Raw genomic sequence first — 21402 nt, forward strand, 5'->3', positions numbered from 1 at the left:
CCATCAACAGGATCTTTGGCGAACCAGGTGCTTCCTAATAGTTTACAAAACATTAGGGATAAGGGAGTGTTGGGATGAAGCAGTAGCAAATGAAAAGAAGAAATAGACCGAAAGACACACGACGCCACAATGTGCCATCACACATATGACAGATGTTTGTAGTTCAACATTTAAAATATAACGCTAGGCTGTGTTATTCAAAAACTCGTAAGAAAACAAAACTTCAGGATGGTACCTGTGCCGGCGAGTATTTCGAAAGCTTTTTCAAGTTGTCTTGTCGAGAAACTTTCAAAATATGGGAAGAACAGCAGGTGTATATCTAGTGGAATTAGGAGATGGGTAAGTGAAAGTATAAAAGAGAGACACCCCGTTTTGAGAATCAGGAGTTACATTATGGATGAATTTAGGAAATTTGTGGTGTTTCCAGCAACGTTTTGAAATTATAGGTCGATAAATTTCGGAGAAATAATCGGCCTCTTGCTGCATCGCAGTTAACTACTTACCTACCCCCCCCCCCCCCCCCCCCGACCCCAGTTGACTTCCAGTTTGAGTTTTTTCCCCAAAAATATAGCATTCAACTCTTAACGAGCGACAGATTGAATACAAAATAAGATTTGATCTGTAATGAAGCAATAAAAATAAACGCCAAATTTGATTTCCCAGACGTGTTGTTTTAGGATAATGCTTCAGTGTCTGTGTTAGATACTAGTAGGCCAGTGTTTCCACTGATTAAAATAAAATATTCCTCTAAACGTGATGGTCTCCATAAAACAAAGAGAGCACACTTTGTATTGTATGCATGGCAAAATGTTCTTTGCAGAACAAAAATGTGCATCCCCTGTGGAGCTGTCATTATGAAACATTAGGGCACCAAATACAGATTTCTTTTTCTTTCCATCTTTCAACACCTTTTGTTTGATTACTCCTTGTACTGATTTAGAATCTATAGGTTGTTTTTCGTATATGATCCAGAGGTTACAAGGGAAATGCATCCAGCATCACCAGTTTAATGTCATATTTGTGTAGAGGGTAATCAAACATGTTAACTGGTTCATAAAGTTTTTGTGCTATCTAATCATTTTTTTCTGAGAACTTGCAGAGCAAGCTGGTGTAGCATTAAGGCACACCTTTTATTGGGAAATATGCTAGTTCAAATCCCCACAGGACATACATTTCTCAAAACTGCATACGGCAAATGATGGAATCGTTCTCCTTGGCCGTGGAAGAAACCCTCTTCTCTGGCACCTGGTGGGTATCAGGCTCCCTGGCCAGCATCTCTGGGACAAGAAACCTGTTACTTTGAGGACCAGTGCTCTGTGGTCCTCAAGGCTGCTCATTCTCTTTCAATTCCTGTTGCAATTTGCCGTCTTCTCGATTACACCTCCTCTCACCTTCCGAAAGAGAGTATTATGACGACGATGGTGCGTAAGTCTCAGCACAAGGGCCCCCCCATCCCCCTCCAACATCCCAGGGGTTGTCAGCCCTCCCTCTCCATCAGGATCTGATCTTACATTCATGGATGTAACCCCATCCTTACTGGTGATGGACACTGACTCTGCACAATGGCTGATTATGGACTAGTTGATGTCCATCAAGCCTCTTGTACTACTCTCCTCCAATGGAACTGTACTGGTTACTATTGTCACCTTCTAGAAATGCAGTCTCTTCTTTGTTTCTACTATGCAGCTTGTTTTATATTGTAGAAATATACTTCTGCCAGTATCTCGTCTCCTACCTTCCAAACTTTACAGAAGCTCTCCTGCGAACCTTGCAGAACTAGCATTCTTTCAGGAGTGCTAGTTCTGCAAGGTTCGCAGGAGAGCTTCTGTAAAGTTTGGAAGGTAGGAGACGAGATACTGGCAGAAGTATATTTCTACAATATAAAACAAGCTGCTTAGTAGAAACAAAGAAGAGACTGCATTTCTAGAAGGTGACAATAGTAACCAGTACAGTTCCATTGGAGGAGAGTAGTACAAGAGGCTTGATGGACATCAACTAGTCCATAATCAGCCATTGTGCCGAGTCAGTGTCCATCACCAGTAAGGATGGGGTTACATCCATGAATGTAAGATCAGATCCTGATGGAGAGGGAGGGCTGACAACCCCTGGGATGTTGGAGGGGGGAACTAGCATTCTTTCAGGAGTGCTAGTTCTGCAAGGTTCGCAGGAGAGCTTCTGTAAAGTTTGGAAGGTAGGAGACGAGATACTGGCAGAAGTATATTTCTACAATATAAAACAAGCTGCATAGTAGAAACAAAGAAGAGACTGCATTTCTAGAAGGTGACAATAGTAACCAGTACAGTTCCATTGGAGGAGAGTAGTACAAGAGGCTTGATGGACATCAACTAGTCCATAATCAGCCATTGTGCCGAGTCAGTGTCCATCACCAGTAAGGATGGGGTTACATCCATGAATGTAAGATCAGATCCTGATGGAGAGGGAGGGCTGACAACCCCTGGGATGTTGGAGGGGGGAACTAGCATTCTTTCAGGAGTGCTAGTTCTGCAAGGTTCGCAGGAGAGCTTCTGTAAAGTTTGGAAGGTAGGAGACGAGATACTGGCAGAAGTAAAGCTGTGAGGACGGGGCATGAGTCGTGCTCGGTTAGCTCAGTTGGTAGAGCACTTGCCCACAAAACGCAAAGGTCCTGAGTTCGAGTCTTGGTCCGGCACATAGTTTTGATCTACCAGCAAGACTTCCTTTCTGTTTTGTTCCCCCATTCCCCGCTGCATGTGTAGTGAGTGCGAATTCACAAGTGCCCTTGCATTTTGCCCCACCATGCTCCTGGACCAGGCTGGGTGTTCAACCAAATGCTTCAGCACTTATTGGTGGCTAGCCACCATCATATACTTGTCCTTTTTAACCACCTCTGGAGCAAGGGGAATTCCCTTCCCGGTGGCAAGAAAGTATCATTATTACAGTTTTTAAATCATACAAACTGCCTCCTCAACTGAACAGTTATCCTCCAGCCAGTTTAACCAATGTCCTCTGCAAGTTACTTGGTCCAGCCGATTTAGGCTACGGGAGTCTCGAATGTGGCTCGGTATCGCCTTTGATGTTACAGGTTCTGGAACCAATACATTATGTGGTGTATGACTGGCAACTGGTGCCCTTTGGACTAGCCCTGTGATCGGTTTCCTTGGGGAGGCAGATGTCAACATTGCAGGTTCTGAACCATCAATAGATTATCCTTTATGTCCTATGCATACGCTGCTCCACTTTCCAGATATGGAGATCCACCTCCCACGTCTGTGTTTATGATTGCCATCCACATGTAATTCCTCTTTTCTGAACTACAGCTTTCCACTTTTATCACCTCTTCTATGGGCCTGCTCACATACACCTCCATGGCGCATCCCTTGTCCACAGCTCTGTCTTGACCTATCACAAGTCCAAAAGCCTTATCTCATTGTAAGGCCCTCCGTTACCAACTCTTCCCCGTTCTCAGTGCATTTGGGGGTTTAGAAGTAATATATACTTATGGCTCAGTGGTTTCCTGTCATGCTGGCTTCACTTATATTCATGCAAGATGCAATGAACTCTGCTCCTTGCTGGAGAGTTGCAGTGATTTTACTTTGAAGCTGGTAGCCATCTCTCGTGCTCTTGAGTATATCTGTTCCTGCACTGGTGAGTCCTTCCTCATCAGTAGTGACTCTGTGAGCAGTTTGCAAGCACTTGACCTCTGTTACCCTCACCATCCCATGGTCCTGACGATCTGGGATTCCCCTCTTGCCCTCGAACAGTGTGGACACACTATACCCTTTGCTTGGATCCTGGGTCATGTTGGGAACCCAGAGAATGAGCTCACTGACACACTGGCCAAATTGGCAGATTCGGTCCTTTGATTGGTGTTATGCCATCAGATTCTAAGGATTTGGATTGCAGTGTGGCAGACTATGACCTTGCTGAACAAATTGTGGCCAATTAAGGAGACCAGAGATTTGTGGAGGTCCTCCATGCGCGCCTCTCACAAGGACTCCATCGTCCTTTGCCAGCTCTGCATTGGTCATACTAGGCTGACTCTTAGTTATCTCCTTTGTTACAAGGATCTGCACCACTGTCATTGTGGTGCCTGTTTGACGGTGAGATGTGAAGATGAGGCTGCACAGCTAAAGTCTGAAAAAACTAGATCAGTGGAAATGATAAAGGTGGATTTTTTGTCTTCGGTGATGTGAAGATAGACTTTCAAGAAATGTATCTATGAACTGGAATGTAGAATGCTGTCTGACTCATATTTTAGGGTCTCTTGAAAGCTTCTGAAATTGTCATCAGGTTGTTGATTCTTTACTGCAATATCACTCCTATTGATGTGTAAGAAATTCAAAGTGCTAGAGGCATTGATGCTCTTGATTGTCCTCCAAATGACACATTTTGTGGGACTGCCCTAATCTAGCTGCCCTGCGACGGACACTCAATCTTCCTGACTATCTAGCCCTGCTGTTAGTGGATAATGCCTCAGTAGCTGAGCTTGTTTTACAATTTATTCATGAAAGGGGTTTTTACCAATCTCTCGTAGGGAAGTCACGTCAGCCTTGTTGGCTCTTTGATGGGTTGGCAGGAGACTCTGTTGCTTCCTTCGCCCTGACAAGGCTGTCTCGGTTTGGTGGTCTGTCCCAGACCTTGCCCTACCCACTCTTTTGCTCGTCATCACCCTTCTCGCATGTTCTGTTTGACTTAGTGTTTTTCCACTGCTTCCCTGTGCCTCTCTCATCCTGTCTGTTTCATTCTTTCCTGGGTAGTGTTGGGTGTGGTGTGTCTGGTAAGAGGGCGGGGGGGGGGGGGGGGGGACAGGGACGGAATATGTTCCCCATTGCACTTACTGCGTTTGGGGACCTCCAGTTGCTCTCTGGACAATGCACCTTGCCTGCCTTTCTTCCTTTCCCCCCTTTCTCTTGGTTATGTTGACATTTGGTAGATGTTGATGTTTTCTTTGCATGGCTTTTGCACACTAGGTCCTTCTTAGGTATGTTGCTTTGTTGAATTGCCTGCTCCAGGTAGGATGGACTGATTACCTTGTAGTTGGGTTCTTTTAGTTATTAAACCAACCAATATCATGACTCCTCAAGGGGGACCAAAATAATTTGTACCCTGAAGCCAGTGAAAGATCAGGTACACATTGCGGTGTAACCCTAATTATTTGTGTGGGTAGAATCGTTAAAGAGGATGCTCACCAGCCACTTAAAGGTGTCTTATGCAATTTATGAAGCATCTCACTCCTCTGGAGTGTAGTTTCAAGTGGTAGCAACCCACCACCAATAGCCTGATTCTCTTGAAAGGAACAGTAGCAAAGGCATTGCTCTGCGCCTTATTTAAATAGTGTTTGATTTTCTTCTAAAAGTAAATTATCATGAAGATTATATTCAAAATATTAAAATGATATATTTGATATGAATGGGAGACAGAGTTGAGAACTTGCAGTTGTACATTTGCTTATTCTATTTTACACTGTATTTGTGTTTCATGTTGCAGTATTTGTGTTTTGTAATCACATTTATCTCAATTTGTTAGGTAAGGGCACTAATAATTGTATTGTCTAGGGCTCTAAATTATCATTCTCTATGATGAAAAGGCTTATATGTCATCTGCTGAAGGTGTATAACCTAACTGACTAAGTGATTCTGTAGTTGCTTCCTCCCTGTATTGCAGTGTGAGCTACTTCAGGTGATTGATATCAAGTTATAGTTATTGTGTCCTTCAAACAAGAGCTGTTACACTTTTTCTCTGCAGTTATCATCAGTGTAGAGTCTGCCTCTCCCCCTCCCCGACAAAATCTTCTCTCTTATCAAAATGAATCATTTAACGCCGAGGAAGCTGGAGGCTTGATTAACATATTCCTATAATAGGACTGAGGTTGTCATCCTGGTTTCTTTAGTAACATATGCAAGAAAACTGGGACCATTTTTCCCTCCCTCCCTCGCTCAACGAGGGTGGTGGTGGTTTATTTCTCCCCCTAGGAGAGGGGGAAGAGAGAGAGTTGTGTTTGCACAGATACAGGTGTATGTGTTCTAATTTGGGAGAAGACATTTGGCCAAGAGCTTACTTTTCTAACAGTCTTTCTGTGACTCAATATCTCTGCTATATGGTGAGTAGCAGTCTACTGTTTTCATAATATTGTCCTTATTCAGTCTTCAATTTTCCATTGTTCAATTCTGATAGAAGTATTTTGAGCTTCTTGTACTTCACACATTGTTTGTTACTCATTACAGAAAAGAAAACTTCAAATGTTTTCTTTAGGCAGCTGTCAGCACTAGATATATGTTTCAGGAAATTCGTGAAACTTGGCTCCATTACAACAATTTGTTAATTCGCTACCGGTTTTGGTCACTGACCATCATCTGGCACAAGAAATTGGCTACCAGAAGTCGCCTGTCAATCATGCTGAACTGTACAGTCATATTAACTGTCAGTTTCATGAGTAATAATGTAGAACAATACTTTTCATACATCAGCAACCTTCATCATGCACACATAACAGGAAATTGGCCAGGTATAGTCAGGAGATGGGATGAGAAGCCTAAGCACTTGTAGATTCAAAGAGCCTGACTACATATGGCCAGTTTTCCGTTGCGTGTACATTAGGAAGGTTGCTGATGTATGAAAATCATTGTTCATCGATATTATTACTCATGAAACAGACAGTTAATATGATTGTCTGGGTTAGCATGATAGATATGTGACTTGCAGTAGCCACTTTCTTGTGCCATTGACCGAAACCAGTAGTGAATTAATAAATTGTTCTAATGCAGCCAAGTGTCATGATTTTCTGAAATAAAACTTATTACTAATCTGTTATCTTTCTCATTTATGCTGCAGAATGAAGACCTCAGCATTGACATAAAACATAGCATTGAGGAATACTGGAAGGATAAATTGAAGAACCCTGTATTTGATGAAAATAGTGATAAACCAAAATGTTATGTACTTTCTATGATACCATATCCTTCTGGAAAATTACATATGGGCCATGTGCGTGTCTATGCAATAAGTGATGCAATGGCACGGTTTCACATGATGAATGGAAAAAATGTGAGTCAATATTTTTATCGTTGTACACTGAAGTTGTTCTTAAGTAGGAGTATATGTAACAATGCAGGGTCATTGCAGCCAGTTTCAGATGTTTACTCTGGTATGTTTTAATGTCTTTGTGGCATTCAGCAGAAACTTTGTAGTCAGTATGTTAAGTGGAATAACCTATCCTCTCCACTTGGACTTCACATGATAATCAATACTGGTAAACCCAGCAATGCACTACTCATGCTAAATATGTACGGAAATTGGATATTCATCCTAATCTGGGTTATCAGCAGGAATTGTGTCAGGACTCAAATTTTGGCCCATTTTGGAGCTATTGGATTCAAATTATAATAAATGTTGCAGTATGTGAGTGAAAAAGACTTCTTCATTTTTGTGAGACCTGAGTTTCTCCTGGCGTATACAATTTTCAAACAACTTAGGTGAATTCAGCCAGGTAATATTTACAGTGACTCCTCCATTTTCAAGGCACAAACTGCAACAGAAAGGCGATGTACAGGCAAATTTAAAACCTCTGTTCTTAGAGTAATTCAGCAAAGACGACACACACACACACACACACACACACACATGCTGAACCTTAGTGCCACCAAAGATGACCATAGTGAAAGACTACAAACTAGCAGTTACTCTGTCCATCTGTTTTCTTGACAAGGGAGAGAGCAGGATTCCAAGCAGAGTTTAAACAAAAACCTCCATTCCTGTTTACAAGGTTGCTCACTAATTTAATCTCAACAGCTTCCTTAATAACACTGTCCCAATAGCTGGACGTGCATGGCAATATCTCGGTATTGTTATATAACATAGGGTGACCAGTATCCAAACAGTGTTAGGCAGTAGCAGATCTACTTGGCTGCTGTAATCATGTGTGCCATTTATGCTCAGTACATTGGTCCTACATGGTCCTGATAGTCTGACCAATATATGCCATGCCACAGCTATAAGGAATGTGATATACACCTGCCTTACGCAAACCGAGCTCATCCTTAACAAAACCCAAAAGCACTCTAATTTTAGATGGAGGTCAGAAAACGCACTTCACATCGTATTTCTGTAAAATACAACTGATCTTGTTGGAAGTGCTTCCTTCATAAGCACTTCACATCGTATTTCTGTAAAATACAACTGATCTTGTTGGAAGTGCTTCCTTCATAAGACTTAGGTGTCAACTCAATATTATCATCAATCACCTGATGTACAGTTGGTCAATAGTGCAACGCATGTTCACTCTGCCTTTCAAAGACTATCGATACCTCTGACTTTGGTCATCTTTGGTGGCACTAGTGTGTGTTTGTGTGTGTGTGTGTGTGTGTGTGTGTGTGTGTGTGTTTTTATCTTTGCTGAATTACTCCAAGAATGGAGATTTTTAATTTGCCTGTACATTGCCTTTGCCTTTCCATTGCAGTTTGTGCCTTGAAAATGGTGGGGTGTACTCCCGCTGAAATATCAGGGCTCGCTGCAAATATTACCTGGCTGTTGTACCCATAAGTTATTAGAAAATTCTTCATTCCTATTTTTGGCTTTTAATGTTTTTAAGGTTTTTTTAAACTTTTTGAACACAATGCAATTACAAAACTTCAGAATGTACAATAGTTTTGGATACTGTGTGGTAAGAGTATGAACAGGTATTTCTGAACTACCTGTTTGTGAAATTGATCATGCACAAACAATCTGATCACAAACCACTTTCAATGTATTTGAATGTCTGACTTTACTCTTTTTTTATTGTTCCTGCAAAGGAAACCTTTATTTGCTTAAATTGAATGGGTAAATCAGTTATGATCATTGGTATGAGAAAGATATCTGCAGCTCCTGGATCTATGAGGATAGAAGCTTCAATGACATTATTTCACATAGTTTTAATCTGCAAACAGATAGCACTACAAAATTTTGGATGATTCATCAGATTGCAAAGTAGTATTCTAATAAGTTGATAAGCTAAAAAGACAACTTTCCTAAATACCGGTTTTCTGTTAAAACTGGCTGTGAGGAAGAAAACAAAATAGCACATTGCTGTGTATACCATTTTTGTTTAAAATTATGTATTGAAAGAAACAATTTGTTGATGGTTTAAATATCCAGCAATTGTAGCTTAAACCTATTGCGAGAAAAAACGAAGCGGCACATCTTCACAGCATAGCATTTTCTTTGTCACTACCATTTTTAAAAGAAAACCTCTATGTTGTTTTTAAAAAGATATATAGACTATGTCTGTCCAAATGTTTACTAGAGAATCATGTAAAAATTTGAAGTGAATTGATCAAGAACTTTATAAGTTCTTTGCTAACATCATTTCCCCTTTATATATTAGCATAGATTATTTTTTGCATTATATCTGATAATATAAAGTATTGTTGTTGTTATGAAGTATGATATCATGTAAGTTTTTGACCAACTTACTAACGACATGTTTGTGATATTACAGGTGAGGGGATTGTGCTATACACTAGCCTACTTATTATAAATGTTAATTGTAAGAAAGCAGGTGTTGACAGATGCGAAAATTACCGAATTATCAGTTTAATAAGTCACAGCTGCAAAGTACTAACGCGAATTCTTTACTGACGAATGGAAAAACTGGTAGAAGCCGACCTCGGGGAAGATCAGATTCGATTCCGTAGAAATGTTGGAACACGTGAGGCAATACTGACCTTACAGCTTATCTTAGAAGAAAGATTCAGGAAAGGCAAACCTACGTGTCTAGCATTTGTAGACTTAGAGAAAGCTTTTGACAATGTTGACTGGAATACTCTCTTTCAAATTCTGAAGGTGGCAGGGGTAAAATACAGGGAGCGAAAGGCTATTTACAATTTGTACAGAAACCAGATGGCAGTTATGAGTCGGGGGGTATGAAAGGGAAGCAGTGGTTGGGAAGGGTGTGAGGCAGGGTTGTAGCCTCTCCCCAATGTTATTCAATCTGTGTATTGGGCAAGCAGTAAAGGAAACAAAAGAAAAATTTGGTGTAGGTATTAAAATCCATGAAGAAGAAATAAAAACTTTGAGGTTTGCCGATGACATTGTAATTCTGTCAGAGACAGCAAAGGACTTGGAAGAGCAGTTGAATGGAATGGACAGTGTCTTGAAAGGAGGATATAATATGAACATCAACAAAAGCAAAACGAGGATAATGGAGTGTAGTCGAATTAAGTCGGGTGATGCTGAGGGAATTAGATTAGGAAATGAGGCTCTTAAAGTAGTAAAGGAGTTTTGCTATTTGGGGAGCAAAATAACTGATGGAGGTCGAAGTAGAGAGGATATAAAATGTAGACTGGCAATGGCAAGAAAGTGTTTCTGAAGAAGAGAAATTTGTCAACATCGAGTATAGATTTAAGTGTCAGGAAGTCGTTTCTGAAAGTATTTGTATGGAGTGTAGCCATGTATGGAAGTGAAACATGGACGATAAATAGTTTGGACAAGAAGAGAATAGAAGCTTTCGAATTGTGGTGCTACAGGTGAATGCTGAAGATTAGATGGGTAGATCACATAACTAATGAGGAGATATTGAATAGAATTGGGGAGAAGAGGAGTTTGTGGCACAGCTTGACTAGAAGAAGGGATCGGTTGGTAAGATATGTTCCGAGGCATCAGGGGATCACAGATTTAGCATTGGAGGGCAGTGTGGAGGGTAAAAATCGTAGAGGGAGACCAAGAGATGAATACACTAAGGAGATTCAGAAGGATGTAGGCTGCAGTAGGTACTGGGAGATGAAGAAGCTTACACAGGATAGAATAGCATGGAGAGCTGCATCAAACCAGTCTCAGGACTGAAGACCACAACAACAACAACAACAACAATTGTAATTCTATACATCAAAGCATACTGCTTACCTGTCAACAAGCATTGGAGATGATGTGAAATTCATATCTTATTTTTAAGAAGCACCCACACTATCCTTAATATTACACAGCATTCCATACTGTGCAATATTATTGACTGTCTATGGATAAAATAGGAGGTCATGCAATATATTGAACGATCTACTGAACTTAGATTTTTATTGCACAGAATACTGAACCATATATTCTCGGGCTAATATTGTATATGTTTGTCTGTCACTCAGTCTCATATGATAAACTGTTTATTTTCTGCAATTTGTACTATAGCATAAATTGAATTGTGGAAGTGGCTTAAAAATTAGTGGAACACGTGTTCATTTTGGAATTATTGGCAGTAAATAGGGTTTGTCAACCTTGTGGTGTGTAGAATCAAACAAGTGTATATTCAGTTAGTAAAGAAGTTCAATTCATTGTGGATGACTCACTGGAAAGAACTGAAAAAGGATTAAAAGTGTAATGACATGCAGAGCTTCTGCTACCAAGTTACTGGAGCCAACACTTTGGTAATTCAATGCCATGAACTTTTTGCAAGAACAAGAAATCCCTTTTAATTCAGTAACTTCCATTAACATAAAACCATATGGATGAGAGGAAGCAGAGGATTGAGAGAGGTGTGATGTGGTTGTACTTAAGCAAAGCATTGTAAATAGTTTTATATCAATTTTATTTCGTATATTACTCTATACATTGGTATTTATACATTTTATCACCTAAGTAACAGCATGTACCCCATTACATATGTTATACCATATGGTTCTAATTAGACTGGAGGTGTTAGAAGTGCTTCATTGTGGGCTGTATATATTGTAGTATGCTGAAGCCTCATAGGTATGTTCATAAATCAGTGTGCTCATGAACTATGCTGAAAAAATTATAGTTCCACTTTCTGCTACCAGCCGAAAATATGGTGCTGTAAGCAATCAGAATGTGGTGTGGATGTAGGAAAAGCAGGACAACAGTCAGACACATGATAACGGTGGTTCTGGCATGTTAATTAGAATATGATCAGTTGTTACGACATTTTTTTAATATGGTCTCCTAGCTCGGCAGTATTCAGCATCTGTAACACGACATGGTCGCCAGTTGCTTGCAACAGGTCTAGTGTAACCAGAGCAACATGGTGCCATATGTTGTGCTTCAACAGGTATCATTAAAACCAGAATTTATGTCGGGGGATCTGGTAGGGCGCACACATCTTCAAATTGCCTAAGGGTGAATTGGTCATTACCAAAATTTTCTCTAAGTAAATGTTTCACCTGGCAAGCGAGATGTGGTGTCGCCCAACCTCGTATGAAAATAGTGGTGGGGTCACAATTGTGTCCTTGCTAAGTTGGAATCACGTGTTTAACAGGGAGCAAATGTCACTGTACCCCCTGCTGCTTTGGGGGCTAGAACAGGCCCAAGGTATTCCTGCCTGTCGTAAGAGTTACTGAAAGGAGTCTCCTACTTTTTGGCCTTAAGTATTATGGTCCCCTTTTAGGGTTGGATCCCCACCTTTCAAATGCTACAGAAGTGCGGGCCATTTGGGGAAGGACGCCTTATGTGATGCATTATATATCGGTTCTAAGCTGAGACCTTCTGCACCAATTATTGTAATGGAAATGTAATTACACCTGTCATCCAGCCTTTTGGGCAAGGATGTCTTATGGGGTGCACCCACGATAATACTGGATCATTTTGCACCCAACTTCCAGCACAACATCTCTTGGGGGGCCGGGGGGGGGGGGGGGGGGGGGGGGTCATGTACCATCTTGTTTGTAGCCCCCTGGCAACACAGGGATTTCACTGCTGATGCCTGAGCTGCAAACTCCTAACAGATCCCAAGGAGTAGATGCCTGAGGCTTTGGGACTCCTGGCAACAGCCATTCTGCCAGGTGGCCATTGCTGTGGCTGGGTGGCACCCTTGAGGAGAGCTCCTGGTCGGAGTGGTGGAGTGGGTGGCACCAGGGTGAATGACTCACAGTAAAGCAGACCAAGTCATCTTTTGCTGGTAGCTGAATGGCCCCAGAAGTCTCTAAGAAAGGAAGGCTAGATTTCAGCACCAAAAAGTATGACTCCAAATAATTCCCATCCCTAGCTACCAGGGCACATAGGGCTACAGAAACAAGAGAGCCATATTCGCCTCCATACTTAGTTTGCAGGAGAACCAACAGGGACTCCTTTCTGGCTACGAAGCCTCTATTTTTTGTTGAAAACCTAGAGGATAAGTTTGGGAAAGTGGTGGCACTGTCCAAAATGAGATATGCATCAGTTGTGATTAAGACAGCACCCCCAGCTGGTGATATTTCCATTTCAGTCACTCCCCGTAAAAGCCCAAACATGGTTCAGGGCATTATTTTTCATCAAGACCTCCTATTGCAGTCCGATGATGAGTTACGCACCAATTTAGAATGATGGGCTGTTCACTTGGTCCAGCACATCTATAGGGGACCAAAAGTAGGACTGCTATTGGTGCCGCCATCTTGGCCTTTGAGGGTGATTTGTTACCTGAAAAAGTCAAGGTGATGGTATAGTGATGTCAAACCATACATCCCTCCCTCTATGTGGCGCTTCAAGTGCTGGAAATTCAGGCACATGTTTTTCCGGTGCAATTCCGGTGCCACATGCAGAGATTGCAGGCATACATCACATCTGAATACTTCCATGTGCCACTCCTCCAACCTGTGTCAACTGTGGAGAGCATCACTCCCACTGCTCACCAGGCTGCATGGTTCTTGAAAAGGAGAGGAAAATTATGGAATACAAGGCCCTCGACAGGCTGACTTACCAAAAGGTTAAAAAGAAATATGACCAGTTGAACCCCATTCGATTGATATTGTCCTATGTTGCAGCTACAGTGATGTCGTCCTCACTGGCGACTGTAGACCCTTCATCTATGCCTCCTACAGTGGACCCTCAGGGCTGCCCAACTACACCCCCACCCCCCCCACCCCCGTTTGGTGGTTGGAGGCATTTCTTCTTCCATTGCTCCCGAAACACCTTCTGTGGGGGCAGTGCCACTGCCGCCCCCTCCCCCCCCCCCCCCCCCCCAAATCCCGATGACATCGGTCCCCCCCCCCCCTCCACCTGCCAGAGAAGAAACAGCCTTTCCAACTCCTCTCGCATGGACGGGGTCCCTTGGGACTTTACATTCCAAGGTCTCCATCAATTCCAAAGTAGACACCAGCCAGTGGCTGAAGGGGTCACAAGTTGCTGTTCAAAGGGCTTCACACTCTTCATCTGTTTCTGAATCCACTTCAGAGAAGCCCTCCCAGCGAGCCCATAAAGAACAGCAAAAGAGCAAGCAGATGAAGAAGAAGACTGTTAAGAAATGAGAGACTCTGGTGGTCCCCACCTACAGGTTCCGCGTGTGAGGATGAGGTGGAGATTCTAGCATCCCACAAGGACCTCAATCTCACCGATGCCTCAGAATTAATGGTAATGGATACAAGCACTCAACTGGTGGCCACAGATGACCTGAAGTGTAAACTGTCTCCTTGGTTCAAGAAAGCGTCATCCTCAAGTGGAAATGTGGTGGTTTTTTTCCCCCACCTAGCTGAGCATTACACCTGATTTCTGCGCTGCCCTTCAGGAAACCTGTTTCCAGCAATGCAGAGTGCCACTCTTTGTGGCTATTGGAGGTGTTACAAAAATCACAGTGACTGTCATGTAGAGTATGTGTATATGTCCTTGACCTCTGTCTGGAGTGTACCTGTGTCCCTTCATACAACTTTAGAAACTGTGGCTGTCAGGGTGAGGACAGCACGGAAAATTACCATTTGCAACGTCTTTCCTCCTTTTCTAGTTTTAGGTGATTTCAACATCTATAACTCTTTTTGGGGTAGAACCGAGATTACTGGCCATGGTAAAAATGTCAAGAATCCACTAACTCAACCCAACCTTTGCCTCCTAAATATAGGTGCCCATATTCATTTCAGTGTTGCACAGGGTACATATTCGACCATTGATGTCTCAATTTGCAGTCATAGCCTTCTACCATTTATACGCTGGAGAGCTCATGACGACTTGCATGGCAGTGACCACCTTCTGCCCATTCCTTTCCCACTTGTGGCCACTTTTCACTCTTCCGTTCCCTCTTCCGGTGTGTCTCACCTGGATGCTTGCCCAGGTGAACTCTTACCAGGGCTAACTGGGATGCTTTTGCCTCTGCCACCGCTATTGGATCTCCGTTTCATGGCAACACTGATGTGGTGATCCAAAATGTAACTACAACCATTGTTTCTGCAGCTGAATTGGCAATCCCTTGTTCTTCAGGTTGCCGCCGGCAGAAGAAAGTGTCTTGGTAGTCACTGGTAATCACTGTGGCCATTAAAGATCGTAGGTGGGCACTCCAGTGTCATAATCGGCACGCATCGATGGAGCACCTCATTGCCTTCAAACAGCACTGTGCCTGGGTCTGTCAACTAATTAAAACACAGAAGCAGGAATGTGGGGGAAATGGTACATATCCACCACTGGAACACAAACATCTCCTTCCCATGTTTGGACTAAGACCAGACGACTTTACAGATATCAGAACCCTGGAGGTATACCTGGGATTTCCACACATGGAGCTGTATATACTAACCGGAAACAATCACAGAGCATTTTGCTGAGCATTATGCTTGAACCTCTGCGTCTCAGAATTACCACCCTGCCTTTTGTTCCCTAAAACAGCAGGTGGAATGACAACACCTGTCTTCTGCTACACGCCACCCTCAGTCATATAATGTTCCATTCAGTGATTGGGAATTTCTTAGTGCCCTTGCGCATTGTCCCGACACAACCTCTGGGCCAGACTGCATCCATCACCAAATAATTGAGCAGATTACCAATGCCACATCCTTGTCATCTTCAACTGCATCTGAAGTGACGGCAGTTGCGTGCAAGTTGCTCGAACATATTGTGAGCTGGCAGTTGTGTTGGCTCAGCTCCTTTAGTGTCGAGCCTTCTGGCTCTGTCCAAGAGCAGTTGTTGCCACGAACACTCCACCATTCACAACTTGGTATACCTGGAGTCTGTGATCTGAGTGGCCTTTTCTTGCCGTCATCAACTTATTGACATCTTTTCTGACCTGATGAATGCCTATGATACCACTTGGTGACACCACATCGTCATTACATTACACAAGTGCAGTCTATGGGGCCCACCCCCATTTTTATACAGAACTTATTGTCACTCCACACCTCCAGAGTTAGAGTCAGTGTTCACACAGTTCCCACCATATCCGAGACAATGGCGTCTCACAGGATTTTGCACTGAGCATCCCTCTCCTTTTATTGGCCATTAATGGTCTTGCAGAAGCTGTGGGGTCCTCAGTAGCAAACTCCTTATATGCTGACAACTTTTGCATTTCTTTTTGCTCATCTACTACAGGTGTGGCTGAATGTCAACTGCAAGGAACCATATGGAAGGTTCAATCACGGACCGTCACCCACGCCTTTCAGTTTACAGATGCCAAGACTTGGATCATGCACTTCTTTTGCCATTGTACATTTCACCTGCACCCACAAATTTACCTTAATGACTCTCTCCTTACTGTAGTGGACTCTTAAAGCTTTTTGGGACTGGTTTTCAAAGCCTGCTTAACTTGGCATCCCCATCTTCATCTCTTAAGCAAAAGTGCTGGCAGCATCTTAACATTCTTCATTGTCTGAGTTACACCGACTGGGTTGCAGATTGCCCTACACTGTTGCAGCTGTACAAAGCCCCTGAACAGTCCCATCCTGGCTATGGAGGCATGGCATATGGTTCAGCATCACCCTCAGCATTGCGGATGGTGGACCACATACACCAGGAGTTTTCCAAAAGAGACCTGTGAACAGCCTGCTCATGGAATCTGCAGTTCCTCCATTGCAAATCCTATGACAACAGTTGCTTGCCAGTTATACTGCACACATTCCCAGCTTTCCTAAACATCCAAATCACTGTCTCCTTTTCTCTAACATGGTGATCCATCTCCCACAGTGGTGACCCAGATGGGGGCTCCAATAGGCTATTTTCCTGTGTTAAAAATATGGTTCGGATTGTTATTATTTTGACTCATTATAACATATAAATAGCATTTATGGTAAATATTCTCACAAAATAGCTGTTATTTTTATTTAATTTAAGCTTAAAAATCATTAAGCATCAGGATCTGGTCACATGATTAAAAATGCCCTGTTATTGGCTAATGTTCTGGTAACATCACAGGCTAGGAGAAATATGAAGCTATATGTGTGTGAAGGAGCGTTAGCCGAAGTTGCGAGCTTTATACGTACTTTTGCAATTGCAACTTTTGAATAATGAAAGGAATTTTGTGAACGCTGATATATAGCTTTAAATTAGTCTTGGTTTGGACAACAGAGGATAAATGCATTTACTGTACGAACAAACAATTCACTTTTTGGGAAGCTTTGCTAGTAGTGGAGATATGGCATACGTCCAGAGCACAAAGAGGTGTGGGACGATGAGATTATATGGAGAGATATAAAGCATGTACAGTGTGCAGGTAGAAGTAGAAGTTTATTGTCTCATTACATACTTAATTAAGCAGTTAATAATTTTTCTTCAAAAGTAACAAACTTTTAAGATTATCAGTCCTAAATATTTGCTCTCTCCTGCTCAAATTTTCAGGTTGTCATTTATGAATTCTTCTACTGAATAGTAACATTTCTGCACTAGTTTCTCATATATGGATTTTTTTCAGTGTTTCTAAATTTATGCGGAGCAGTTCTCTTCCTTTCACTTTGTTATAAGTTTTCATACCCATATAATGTGGAGTTTGAGCATTAAGTTTTAAACAGTGGGTGGGCAGCATAAAATTATTTTGATTTCTGGTGTTGTAATCATGTTGAAAATGATTTGCTTCAAATAAATCAGGGTTATTGTGTACAAAGATAATCAGCTCATATATGTATAGTGAGGGAACACTTAGTATACTCAGATTTTTTAGTAGTGGGCGACATGATTTTCTTCGCACTACATTGTACATATTTCTAATGATGGCTTTCTGAAGTTTTAGTATTCGACACATATGGTTTGAGGTACCCCAAAATACAATTCCATTCCTTATTACTGACTCAAAGTAGCTGTGATATACTACTTTTCTTATGCCCATACAATATTTTCATCGCATATGCTAGGCTATTTAATTTATTTGCAGGGTACTGTATGTGTGACCCCATGATTGATTTTTATCTAGTTGCATTCCTAGGAATTTCACACAGCTAGCCTCCTGCAATTCTTGGTTTCTGTGACTGACCTGAATATCATTAATTTTGCTTGTTTTGTTTTAAATTGCATTAACTGAGTGTTTTCCATGTTTAATTTTAACCTATTTAAATCAAACCAGATATCTAAGTTTTCTAGAGTATTTAATACAGTTTGTGGAATTTGATCTGTAATGTTACTTTCAGTGATTAAAGATATGTCATCTGCAAATAAAACTGAGTGTCACTCAATATTAAGTGGCAGATCATTTACGTGCAACAAAAACAGAATGGGACCTAAAGACAGAACCTTGGGGTACTCCTTGTGAAATGGTTTTCCATTCTGAAGTATAAGTTCCTCTCTCTGATGTCATAACCACTCTTTGTCTTTGGTTGGTTTGATAGGATTTAAACCATTCTAATACTGTGCCCCTAATTCCATACTTTTCCAGTTTACAAAGTAGCAAGGAGTGATTCACACTATTCAAGGCCTTTGATAGGTCACAAAAAATTCCTGTGGCATGCAGTGAGTTGTCTAGAGACGAGCTAGTTTTATCAACAAAATTATTTATAGCAGATATAGTGGCTTTGCCTTTTTGAAATCTATACTGATTTTTTGAAATTATTTTAAATTTTTCTATGAAATTTTGAATTTGTATGCTGACTACCTTCTCAAATATTTTTGACAGTGATGGAAGAAAAGAGACTGGATGATAGTTTCCCATGTGTTCTTTTGTGCCTTTTCTGAATAGGGGCTTAACTACTGCGTACTTCAGTGTTCCTGGAAAATAACCATCTTGAAGGGACTGGTTAACTATTGTAGTTAGTGGCTGCGCAATTATTTTAGAGATTGTTTTTAACACTTTTGTTTGTATCCCATCCCATCCTGCTGATGTTTTACTTTTTAGTGACAGTATCACATTTTCTATATCTTTTACTTATCTTTTACTGTAGTTTTTGTAGAGGTACTGAAAAATTCACTGTCAAGTTGCTCACCGTTGAAGAAGTTTACTGTGTCTGGATACTCTGCTACATTGACATTAGATTTGTTTACATGTATAAAGAATTCATTAATCCTCTATCTTGATTTCAGAAATATCGTGGCCTCTACCTGTGGCACCTGTTTCAGCTTTGATCACTGACCATAACGCCTTTGATTTGGTTTCACTATCCAATATAAATCTATTATTTGCCAGTTCTTTGGCTGCCTTTACAACTTTTTTAAAAAATATTTTTGTAATCTTTTACATCGGTAACAAAATCAGGACTTTTATTATATTTTAGTTCCCTATGTAGCTGTCTTTTTCTTGACACAAACGTAAGGGCTGTGATGTTAATGAATGTAAACTAACTTTAGCTTCTGAAGCAGACTTACTTCATCTTTATGTAAGATGATGTAACTGCAAAAGTTTAAACAGTAAGGATTCCAGCTGGACAGTATGAAGATAAAAACATTGTTTCTAATAAAGTGAAAAGTGTGTGGTCACACTAACTAGAAAATCTCTTCTTGGTCATGACCTGTGAACAGCATTGAATGCAAATGTAAGTGCATGTAAAAGAGTAAGGAACACACAATAATAATCTAATTCTGATCGGTGTGCTGAAGTTTTATAATTGTGATTTGGTTTTCACATGGGAAGGCAGTAGAGTCATTCTACAAATAAGTTAAAAAATGTTCTTTCACATTAGATTCGAACCAGCGATCTTTGGACATCGTGTTATAAAATTCGACTGTCTACCGCTGTAACAAATGAACTACTGAATAATTGAGGTGTAGTTGGGTAAAACAACAGTTTTCACTAGATGTTTAATTTCGTTGAATGACGCAGTCCTTCATTGTAACAGTAGGAGAACGTGTCTCAGAGGTAAATTAATGTTAATTCACAGTGCTACACATTTTTAGTTAAGTTAGTGAACTTGTGCATTGACATGATGACAATTTGTCGGTAGAGTGCAACCACATCTTGCACATCTTATTCTCTGGAACACTCAAAAACAACTTTTTTAGGAGTTTTTGTAAATGTGTACACTGTGCACAATTTGTAAACGCCAAAACAAGACATCACTGTGAATTAGCATTATGACAGTAGGAGCACCGAGTTAACTATTGACGTCACTGGCATCACTTGACTTGGATGGAGCATTTTAGTGGACTTTCAAATTATTTGAATTTCATGTCCATTTTTATAAAATAATACTGAATTTCAAGAGGGAAAAAGCAAGGTAGGAGCATAACATGACACAATTAATCGTTGAAGACCATTTCCAGAAAGCAGTAAATACCCTACTGCAGTGCGTATCTGGTCCCTTCTCATTGAAGCTAAGTCTTTCCCTCTACCACCTCTTCTCCAGGTTCACTAACGTACACCTCCATGGTGTGTACCTCAACTACAGCTTCATCTAGACATATTACAAGGCTCAAAAGACTTGGTTCATCCTGATGCCCTCTTCCACCAATTTTTCTCTATTCTTGGTGCATTTCAGGGATCAGAAATAGCGTACACTGATGACTTGGTGGTAGATGGTTAGGCTGGCTTCTCTTGTGCTCAGGCTGGACGTAACTGAACAGTGCTCCTTACCAGATGGCTGCACTATTTTCATCGTAGGGTTGTAGCCTTTTGTCATGCTCTTGAGCATATCCACTCCTGTACTGGTAAGTCTTTCCTCATCTGTAGTGGCTCCTTAAGCAACCTGCAAGCTTTCAACCACTGCTACCCTCACCATCCTTTGATAATGACTATCCAGGGATCTGTTTATGACCTCGAACAATGTGGGTGTTCGGTGACCTTCATCTGGACCCAAGGACATGTTGGAATCCCGGGAAATAAACTTGCTGACAGACTGGCAAAGCAGGCTACCAATAAACCAACTCTGGTGATTGGCGCAACCAGAAACTGATCTATGTTAGGTATTATGGCATAAAGTTTTCGGGATGTGGAATACCAAATGGCACACACCTAAACTATGCCAATAAATTACTTGCTATAAGGGAGATAACAAATGTGTGGAGGTCATCTATGTGAACCACTAGCAGGGACTCCGCATCGGTCCTGCTTGGCTGACGCACAAGTAATCTCCACCCCAGTGTTTCTGCAGTTTCTTGATTGGCAATAGTCCACATCTTGTTGGACTGTCCCAATCTCGCCACCCTGAAGTGGATTTTTAACCTTCCTATCACACTGCCCAAGGTGTTAGGTGACAATGCCTCAACGGCTGATCTAGTTTTAAGTTTTATTTGAGGGGTGGGAGGGGGTTATCACTCAATCTAAGGGTGGGTGCCTCACGCTGCCACCCGGGCCCTCGCCCTACCTACATTTAACCACTTCTTGCTCCCTCTGGCACTGTCTGTTCAGCGTGGTGTTCA

At 41.5% G+C, this 21402-nt stretch overlaps 1 protein-coding gene across 3 annotated transcripts in view; it reads left to right on the forward strand.

The window, feature by feature from the left end:
- Nucleotides 1-33: 33 nt before the first annotated feature.
- The window catches only part of LOC124799305 (leucine--tRNA ligase, mitochondrial), a 155620-nt gene continuing 134251 nt past the window's right edge, over nucleotides 34-21402 (forward strand). For 2 of the 3 annotated variants that reach the window (XM_047262892.1, XM_047262893.1), the window contains exons 1-2: nucleotides 4830-6079; nucleotides 6811-7023. In XM_047262892.1, coding sequence (XP_047118848.1) covers nucleotides 5876-6079; nucleotides 6811-7023 — 417 coding nt within the window. In that variant the 5' untranslated portion in view covers nucleotides 4830-5875. Of the gene's footprint in view, nucleotides 340-4829; nucleotides 6080-6810; nucleotides 7024-21402 lie in introns of those variants that run through there. The other variant, XM_047262894.1, reaches the window with a different exon arrangement.

This window comes from Schistocerca piceifrons, chromosome 5 (assembly GCF_021461385.2).
Source record: "Schistocerca piceifrons isolate TAMUIC-IGC-003096 chromosome 5, iqSchPice1.1, whole genome shotgun sequence".
NCBI lineage: Eukaryota > Metazoa > Arthropoda > Insecta > Orthoptera > Acrididae > Schistocerca > Schistocerca piceifrons.